Genomic DNA, 10700 nt, shown 5'->3' with positions numbered 1-10700 from the left:
TTAATTTAGAACTGTTAAGCAGTTTATAGTGGAAAACGAGACCAAAACACCAAGTCAAAAGACATTTTTCAATGCACATATGCTTCTGCATTAAAAACTGAACTTGGACTAGTCACATGACGCCAGGCGTTTCCCATCCCCCTCCTCGGCAGCATTTGCTCAGGTTAAAAAAAAAACAAAAAAAAAAAAACATTTGTTCATTTTTCCTACAACTTCCTGTTCCTGTAGAGGGCGCCACTGACTGCTACCGTGCATTGTAGCGCAGCTGCTGAAGTTTGCGCAGCAGGATCTGCATGAGGTCGAAGGTCATGAAGCTGATGCCGACGGCGATGGGCCCTTTGACCCAGTTCATGCTCAGGCCCTTGTAGAGACCGCGGATCACGCCCTCCTCCCTCACGATCTCACGCATGGTGCCCGAGATGCTGCTGTAGGTGTGTCCGGTGACCCCCGCCGTCTGCATGCGTCTGCGCACCACGTCCAGCGGGTAAGAGGCCGACTGACCGATCAATCCTGCGCACGCACCGAACGCCAGACGCTCGTACGAGAACGGCTGAGAGCGGCCCGTGTGCTCTGAAACAGACACCAACCCAAACATGGACAATTCAATCACAACATGTGGAATAAATATATGCAAATGTAAGAAAACAATATTATACATCATAATAACTAACAGTTGAAAATTGACAATTAAATAAAAACATTTGTAATATATACTAATGTAATAAAACAACAAATGATAATGTACATTAATAATAATAACAACAGTTAAGAATATATATATATATATATATATAAACAATTTAAATATTTAAAATGATAATGTACATTAATAATAATAAAAAATATAAATAAAAAAAGAAATTAAAAAGAAAAAGTGTTTTTTTTGGTAACACTTTAAAATAAGGTTTAATTACTTAACATTAGTTAAAATTAATAATGCTAATTTTCACATTTATTAATACATTATTTACATCAAAAGTTGCATCTGTTAATATTATTTAATGGACCTGAGCTAAAATCAAGTAAAAATTTTAAGTACTTTAGTAAATGATTTAAAGGTATTAATTTTTTTTGTTAATGTTAAGTCCTTTAAATAATATTAAAAGATAATTTTATTTTATTTTAATAAAGTTGAATTAAAATTCAGATTACTACGTTTTTATACAAATATTTCCAAACTCAGGTCCATTAAATAATATTTGCAGTTTTTTTATTTTAATTAATGTTTTAACAAATGTTGTTTATTACATATTTTAATAAATGTACATAAATACATTTTCACAATCAAAAACTGTCTAACTAAAAATGAAAAACACTTTAAAGCATTTATTAATTTTAGTGAATGTTAACATCGCATCTGTTAATATTATTTAATGGACCTAAGCTAATACGACCTCATTTTAATGTTAATAAAGATTAATAAATATTATGAGAAATATAAAGCCTATTGTTGTTAATATGGGAAAAGTGAAGTAAAAGCGGTGAGTTATTAGAAAGCAAGGCGTCTCTGCGGAGGCCTGTACCTGCGTGGAGCTTCTTGAGCGTCTCGTACGTGAAGAAGCTGAGTCCAGCGTACGGCACGACGCCGAGGATTGTGGGAGTGAACCCCCTGTAGAGCGTCTTCAGCCCCTCGTCACGAGAGATTCGGACGAACACGTGCAGGATGTTACTGTACCTGAGCCGCAATGACATCACAATGACATCACAGTGACATCACACTTCATACTAATTATTTTACTTGGAAAAAAATCATATTCATGTAAAGACATTGTGAACATTTTATAAAGGAAATTAAACAATATGGTACTACTTTGCATAATATTAGAAACAGAAAAGCTAAAAAGACTTAAGAATTAAATGTTTTACATTTTACCCATAACATGCATATTCATATATATATATATATATATATATATATATATATAAAAGCTAGATTTGGATTTACAGGATTAAAATCCTTTTCTAAAACTATCAACAAAATGAAAGTATTGCACTCCAGCAAAACATGTTTAACAGACAGCGGATTTAGACAAGATGGACAAACATGTGAAAATAATAATAATAATAATAATAAATAATTTGCAGTGTTTAGTATTATTTATATACTATTATAGTATTTCTTAATATTTAATATAAAATAATATATCATTAAAAAAATATATAAATATTGTGATATTGAATATCAATAATAAATGTAATACAGAATTAATTGCATTTTTTTTTCGTAATTTTGTTACTTGCTTTGTTTTATCGTAATTTTATTTTAATTCACTTCAACTCATTTTTAATTAGTTTATCAAGTTGATGTTTTTCATCTGATATTCATACTGTATTTTATTTCCGCTTTATTTCCATTAATAAACATGTTTTTCAACAGTTTCAGTTCACATCCACAGCATCGATGCTGGACAGCCGTCACTGAAGAACATGAGCTGAAGTCTAATCATCTACAGATTTGTGATGAAGTGACCGCTCTTACATCTCTTTGGGGGTGACGGCCATGCGAGCTCGGACCATGTCCAGGGGGTACGTGATCATAGCAGCCGTGGTTCCCGCCAGAGATCCAGCTAGCAGCCGCGGCACCGGAGGAAGAGCTCTGCAGGACAACATCTCCTTCAGCTTTGGCTTCATGATTCAATCTAAACGTGCAGCGGTGAAGCAGCACAGAGTAAATCACACTCACTTGCCCTGGAAGCCATAATACTGTCCCAGAATCCTCTTGTACTGTTCATGAGCGCAGAACTGGATGGCAGCGTATGGAATGACACGCACCATCGTGGCTGAGTTTCCCCTCCACAGACTGAAGAAGCCGTCCTTCAGATACGTGCGGTAGATTAACCTGTACGCCTCCTGCAACCCGTACAATTTATCATCTTTAAAAAAAATCATCTTTAAAGTTGTTTTAAATTAATTCTTAGCAATGCATATTACTAATCAAACATTAAATTTTGCTATATTTATGGTAGGAAGTTTACTAAATATCTTCATGGAACACGATCTTTACTTAATATCAAATGATTTTTGGCTTCAAAGAGAAATGTATCATTGTGACCGATACAATGTATCGTTGTCTATTTCTACAAATACACCCAGAGACTCAAGACTTGTGCTCCAGACAAGTCAAACGTTTCTATTAATGTGCAAAACCGTGCAGAAAAAAATACTCACCTTGGCGGAGAATCTATTCGACGAGACTGAAATGAGAAGAAAAAGAGAGGTTTTAACAGTTTCCTGAGTTCATTCAGCTGATAAGGAATTAAAACTGCTTTTTTTTTTTAAGCAACAAAAACAAAAACATCAGTCGCCAAAAACATTTATTGGGCAAATACAAGGTCTATTACTTTAAAAACATCTGTAGAGTTGCACCAAACGGCATCACTCTTCATTGCTGGTGTTCTGGACGATGACAAATCTTATACGATTCTTAAATAGACTTTATTACTACTAATAATATATTTTATTTAAATATTTTATATACTTTAAAACAATAAATAAATATATTACAATAGTAATAATCCTACTGCACTGTATAATAAAATATAATAATAATTATAATACTACAGTTGTTTTTATTTTAATATTACTGCACTGTAAAATAAAGCACATAGCAATAATGTATGTTTAAATATTATTTTTTTAAGTTGTAAAATTATATATATATAACTAATATAATAACTTACTATTATTATTATTATTATTAAAATAATATATACTGTTATAATACTATTGTACTGTAAAATAAAGTATATAATAACAAGTAATGAATCTTGTTTTTATTTAAATATAATTTTATATCCAGGTTAAAAGAATTTACATTAAAGAAATATATTGCAATAGTAGTAGTACTATTACACTGTAAAATAAAGTATTATTTTATATCACCAAGTTTTAAAAATTTTTTAACAAACAATAAATAATTATATTATATAATAACAATAGTAATAACAGCAATAATAATGTTGTTTTTATTTAAATAATATTTTATATTGTTTAATAAAAATTAAAAATATATCTTACAACAGTAATAATACTATTGCACTTTAAAATAAAGTATTTAATAATAATAATAACAGCAATTATTTTACAGTAAAATTACAAAAGTAATATTTATACACTTCTCTGCTTCCAAAATGTTAAACCTCACAGCTTTCTCTTTTGCTGTCAACAGACTTATAAATGACTCTCGTTACAAATCTGCTGATATTGCTGGAGAACTGCATTTTTCAAATACACATTATAAGTGACACAAAGATTGAAAAACGCTTCTTTCCACTGAGAGGTGTCATGTTTGCACCCCTGGGTGTTCAGATCCACTCTCGCTTGACTCTCTACAGATCTGACTGCTGCTCACACACTTTAACTCATCGGTCAATGTTCATTCAGGCGCTCCAGGAAGGTTAATATGAGTTTGTCTTCTTGCCTTGGAAGATAATTTTGGTTCGGTCCAGCGGGGCGACGGCTGTTTTGGCCACGGCTCCTGCAAGAGCCCCCGAGAGCAAAGAGTTCAAGACCGAGCGACCCGGTTTAAAACCCTGCACACACACACACACACAGAGAGAGAGAGAGAGAGAGAGAGAGAGAACACATTAGCTCTGATTCAGGAGGACTAAGAAACTAGGTCCATCCCTCAGTCACTAATTGATTTTGTCCGGTTTATAAAAAAAATGAAGGATTCGAAAAACAACGTCTAATATGATCCTGACAGAAAAAGAAGAAAAGGGTTTTTCAGATAAAAATGTGAATTGAAAAAATAGATTTCAAATAAAATAATAGAATTAATAAAAAACAATAATAAAAAATATTAATTTATTAATTTTATTATTAAGAAAAATTGCCCATAAAACTTTATAAGGCTCTCCGGGCTGCTTTGTTTAGTTGCATAATTTGGACAAAGTTTTGTGATTAAATATCTATGTCTATAAAAATAATAACTATAATAAATTATTATTATAGCTACTAAATAAAAATCTAAAAATGATGGATATCATCAATATCATTCATATAAATATTATCATTATTATTAGTGGAAATATAACCTAATATTTCACTGTTTTGCAGCTTTTATGAATTAATAATAATAAATCAAAAGTCATATTTATTTCAATTAACTGAAGACCTAATACAGACACGAACAGCTCATGTGTTCTCGTTAAACAATGATTGATGGTTTTACTGGAAATGAGCCGGTCAGCAACCCACATGGAAACTAAACTAAACTAAAATAAGATCATGATAACAGCTTCCTGAAACAGAACTGACTCTTCCTGTTCTTATTATAAGAGCTTGACATTATTCTGAGCTTGAACTCTTCCCACGTTTCTTCATAACCGCACATAAAATTAGAAATAAGATCAAAATAATGATATTTCAACACGACACACTTAGTATGCGAATAGACAACACACAGTGAATAGAGTCACATTCTAGCACTCTCAAGTGTATTATTGTAATTATAAAACAGTCACTATAGAATACAAATATTAAGTGCACAACATTAATTAAAAAATGAATTTTGTACGTGCTGTGATATGCACACGGACTGCCAGGATTATTGAATTAATTTAACAAATAAATGTTAACTAAAAAATGTAATCTTCAGTTCTTCCTGTTGCCTCACAAAGCGGCTTTTACGTCTGCAATCTCTAACAGCACAATGACAGTGCACTCATCTGGGGATTGTGCAATTATTTACACAGAAACACAATGCAAGAGCTCTGCATCATTTACATGCACACAAAACAGGTTTATGCTCATAAAGTCTTATGGTTTTAGAATGGTATGAGGATGAGTAAATAATGACTATTAAAACTAATATATAGAGTTGGAATGGAATGGTGCATTCTTATTGGTTGTTCTCTGCTGTGGGCGGTTCAGAAGGGAGTATTCTCACCTCTGATTGGCTGGAGGCGGGGCGTGGCAGAGCTTCGCCCTTCGTCAGCGCCCCCTGGTGTTCTGCGTTCCCCATGCCAACCTGATCCATTCATACAAGCCACAACCAAACCTGGAACGACAAGAGAGAGAAATCTTAGAAAGCAACACCATAACATCTAACACATCACACACCAATTCAAAAATCTGCAAAGACGTCTTCTAGAAAAGAGATGAATGTCAAGATCAAGTCTAGCCTAGGATGAAATGGAAAAAATAAGAAATGATATTTTTTTGCGTGAAGAAAATTAAAGCTTTTGTGGACCATTCAGATTTTTTGCATTGTGACATTATATTTAAGTCAATTTAACATCTAGTAAAACATCAAATGTGCTCAATTCTCATGCACAATGCACAAAAGGCAATTAATTTATTGTTTTGTTTAATAATTGTATTTTGCATTTTTAGATTTATTGCATTTTTGTACTTTTTTTTTTCTTAAATAAGTCTATACAATTTTCATTAATTTTATTTGTTTTAGTTTTTTAATACATTAAAGTTAACTATTTGAAAATGACAAATGTAGCTGAAATAAAAAAAATATTTTTATTATATATTCTTGTTAATATTTATTTAGTTTCAAGTAACTTTTATAAGCGTTGTAGTTTATAAACAAACATTTTTTTTATATAATTTATAAATCCTTGTTAAATGTTAAATACAACCATTCATTGATTATTCAAGTTAGTTTACAGTGCATTAAATAATGTAAAAATATATATATTTTAAAATACCTATTAGTAAACAATGAAATGAACATTAAGTATTTTATTCTGTATTTTTGCATGATTATTTTTCATTGTAATCATATTCACAGGATTTCCATCACCATAAATGGCAAACACTGTATTAATCTAACAGTTGTGACGAAATGAAAATCCCTCATGCATAAAAATCCAATTGGCACGCAGATGCACGTCTGGATCAAATAAGATCTGAAAGGGTCACACAGACGCACCTCTAATAATAGCACAGATGCTGAATTATTCAGGGTCTTGACGGCCTGAGATACGAACAAGGTTTCAGAGAACAGTGCTCGATATAACATACATCTTGATTTAGTTTTCTAAATATAATGCAACATGATTTATTTTGATACTTCTTCTGTGACACTCGTTAGAATATAAAAGCCATAATCAAACAGCATATACTGATAACTAAAACTACTAAAAATAATTTTCAGGAAGTCAAACAAAGATGAAACCAAATAAAATATAAATATTAGATGAAAAGTGTTAGAAAAATTAGAAATGTTGCCTTGGCATCTAAATTAAATAAGTTCTAGTACTAAAATTATTAAAACTGAAGTCAAAAATTCATCAAAATGAAAATGTATAAATACTAAAAACAATAGAAATAATAAACAAAAAAATGTTTTTATTAAAAGTTAAAAAAAGTTAGTTAAAAAAGTTAAAAGTTATTAACACTTTACAATAAGGTTTCATTTGTTAACATTAGTTAAATACATTAACTACTTAAACTAACAATCAACAACACTTCTACAGCATTTATTAATCTTAATAACCAATGTTTATCTGAACCTTTAACAATACATTTCTAAGGTTTAAAGCTGTATCGGTTAACGTTAGTTAATGAACCTTTTTTATATTAACAAAGGTTAATAAATGCTATATGTTATATTCCATCATTGTTAGTTTACTAATGTTAACAAATGAGACCTTGTTGTTTTAGGACCAAATTAACTAAAATTGAAAAGTACAAGAGAGATAAGAAAGAAAGAAAAAAAAATTCAGTTTTATATAAAATAAAACTGAAAATGGAAAATATAAAAATAAAAGCAAATTCAAAATAGAAAAGTTAAAAATAAAAAGGTAAACTGATAGTTCACCCATTTTTATTTCTGTACTATGGAAGTCAATGGCTACCGTCAACTTTTTGGTTGCTTACATTCTTCAAAGTATCTTCATTTGTGCTCAGCGGATGAAAGAACACACAGGTTTGGAACAACATGACAGAATTGTTATTTTTGGGTGAACTATCTATCTATCTAAACCTTGCAGGTCAGTCAAACCTGATCTCTCTGCTCTCAGCGGTGGAGGTGAACGGGAACGAGAGCTCAGTGGGTGAAAGGTCATTCCCGCTGACACACATTCAGTGCATACGAACACTTCAGAGTCCTGCAGACACTCAACCTTAAAGAGACAGTTCACCTAAAGATTTAAACTCACACTTCATATACATGACTTCCTTCTTTCAGACGAACACAATTGGAGTTATATTAAATATCGTCCTCGCTCTTCCAAGCATTATAATAGCAGTTAATGGGTGTTATTTTTTTTCCCCTCAATAGTCCAAAAAAAGTCCAATGTAGTGCATCTATCCATAATAAAAAGTGCCTCACACGCCTCCGGTGAGTGAATAAAGGCCTCCTGGGGCAAATCAATGTGTTTTTACTGGACCTTACGCTACATCTACATCATCCGCTGGAATGAATGCACGTACAGTAGTTAGCGCAAGCTAGAGATAACAATTAAAATAGTTTTACATATGGATATTTTTCACACAAAAACACCTTTATTCACTCACCGGAGGCATGTGAGGCACTTTTTTATTATGGATGGATGCACTTTATTGGACTTCTTTTTGACTATAGTCAAAAACACCCATTCACTGCCATTATAAAGCTTGGAAGAGACATCACCATTTTTAATAGAACTTACACACACCTAGGATGGCTCGAGGGTAATTTACATTTTTAGGCGAACTATCCCTTTAAAACGCATGTAGCGCATTCACTCATTCACAGCAATCCTGAGACATTAGCACGAAAGATCAAGAATAATTTAATAATTCATCATAGGCTTTTAAAAGCTTTTAAACCCTGGGTTAAGCAACATTCCACAAGTGGGAGCTATATGCATGGAATTGTTAAAAAAAGTAGGGCTGCCCGAAATATCATCATTTCATTTTTAGCACAGATATTGTGATGTGCGATGTTTAGTCTAGTGATCGTTAACCCGTGTGGAGCAGGTACCAGTGTTCAAAATACAGCTGATTCTTAAATTAATTGCAAAGTTTAACCTGTTGGTTTTAAAGTAATTTTAAACCTGATGCACATCATGAACACTGATTTGTGAACTTGTGTGCAAAATGCATGTCTCTGCAAGTATCCTTGTGAACACAGATGCTTATGGCATGTGTAACAGTATATTGGTTCACAGCATTTTAATGTTCCTGTTCCTCCTTTGTGTCATGAATGTTAATCAAACACAAAATCACCTCTGTAGCTTCAACACAGATTTATTAGATTGAATTCAATTTCTGAATTCTATTTGTTTTTGTATTTAAAACTTTGTATTTCATGCTCCGTAAAATACCATCAGTGTTAAACCTAGAACCTAGGATTGTTAACCTAGGGTTAAAATTTGACTCGGATTTAAACTAGTTCAACTGTAAAGAGGTTTCTTTAATGATTAAATCACCAGATCTGTTTCCCACTGTGTTGAACTGTGGGACCATTTCCAAAACCCTTCTCCCGTCCTGTGTGCCTCGCTCTTTCTCAGTCTTCAGTGTTCCCAGCAGATCCGATATCAGATCCACTGAAAGCCTTTTGTGATTCGCAAGGAGTGGAAACACCAGACAGCCAACAAAAATAACAAGAGCACACAAACAGAGACGGGCAACAGCTCGCACGCTGTTATACATCAATAAAAAATATTTTAGAAATCTGATGTTTATAAAGACAGGCTATAAACGAGACATCTAAAAGAATAGGCTTTATAATCTTTCAGATGCATCCCCCAAATATAATCATCCTTGTGCAAAGACAGCTGCATATATTACCATAAAAACCCAATTTATACTGTGCAAAATTATATATACATTATATACATAAATGTGTAAAACAATAAACTAATATATATATATATAATTTTGACTTGCTATATATATTTTACTGGAAAATGCTTTTTTTTCCCCTCAGTATTTGAATCTATTTATATTAATTAATTTATTTAAATAAAAATATATACACATTTATATTTACAATATGATGTGTACATAAATAAAAATAATATATATAAATGCGTATTTATTAAACACGTCACAATGATGTTGTCTATTTTGTAAAACAGTTTGAATAATAAAAGATAAAAGCACCTGTCAGCAGAATCTTATTTATGAAAGACACTGGATTATGACTGACAGTGTAAAACGATAAAATATAAAACACTTGACAACAATAACATCTGATTAATATTTTGACGTCAAATGAAATCGTCTGTTATTAAATATTTCCTCAGAGACAGATCTGAACTCATGACATATTTCACAATATCAGTCAAAGTGCGTTAGCATTTTAGCGTGTTAGCAAAACAACCGTTATCGTGACACTTCGACGCTCACCTGTGGGTCTGACACCTGTTGAAGCTCTCTGCGTAAAACCAGCACAAAAACACCGACTCTACCGGAATCTGATGACGGTCTGCTCGCACATTCCAGTTCATTAACACGCTTCTGATGAAGTGAGAAACTCCAGTCAGCGTCCACAAACTAACGCAGAAAACCCCGCCAGCGGCGTCAAACTCACTCGCGCGCGCGGCTACACGCGTCCGTTCTGCAGGTTAGAGCCGGTTAAACGTGTTTTATTTCACTTTCACGGCTGCTGCTGCGACTTCAAGATGCTTTAATCGCACATTTCACGAGTATGTTGCTTTGAAGGGCGAGTCCAGGTGCATTGTGGGAGTTGTAGTCCGGTGCGGGAGCGCGCTTGACGTGGATTGGCTCGTTCGGGGGGCGGCGAACCGTAGAAG

General features: G+C 32.7%; 1 protein-coding gene across 1 annotated transcript; it reads right to left on the bottom strand.

Annotated features, from left to right (window-relative positions):
* Positions 1–200: 200 nt before the first annotated feature.
* On the bottom strand, positions 201–10612 carry LOC113089371 (mitochondrial coenzyme A transporter SLC25A42). The gene is made up of 8 exons (XM_026255998.1): positions 10294–10612; positions 5891–6001; positions 4421–4532; positions 3169–3194; positions 2684–2850; positions 2480–2596; positions 1524–1675; positions 201–570 (listed from the first exon to the last, which is right to left on the bottom strand). Exons 2-8 carry the CDS (start codon positions 5978–5980, stop codon positions 245–247), a joined length of 990 nt encoding a protein of 329 aa, XP_026111783.1. The 5' UTR covers positions 5981–6001; positions 10294–10612; the 3' UTR covers positions 201–244.
* Between the last annotated feature and the right edge of the window lie 88 nt (positions 10613–10700).

This window comes from Carassius auratus, unplaced genomic scaffold (assembly GCF_003368295.1).
Source record: "Carassius auratus strain Wakin unplaced genomic scaffold, ASM336829v1 scaf_tig00049724, whole genome shotgun sequence".
Taxonomy (NCBI): domain Eukaryota; kingdom Metazoa; phylum Chordata; class Actinopteri; order Cypriniformes; family Cyprinidae; genus Carassius; species Carassius auratus.
This window is presented reverse-complemented; position numbering and strand designations above follow the sequence as displayed.

Excerpts from the sequence above, each read along its gene's own strand:
- LOC113089371 (XM_026255998.1), bottom strand. The coding sequence starts at position 5,980 with ATGGATCAGGTTGGCATGGGGAACGCAGAACACCAGGGGGCGCTGACG. Across the intron at positions 4,533-5,890 it reads CCGCCTCCAGCCAATCAGAG|GGTTTTAAACCGGGTCGCTC; the intron begins GTGAGAATACTC and ends GTGTGTGTGCAG. Across the intron at positions 571-1,523 it reads GCTCAAGAAGCTCCACGCAG|AGCACACGGGCCGCTCTCAG; the intron begins GTACAGGCCTCC and ends TGTCTGTTTCAG.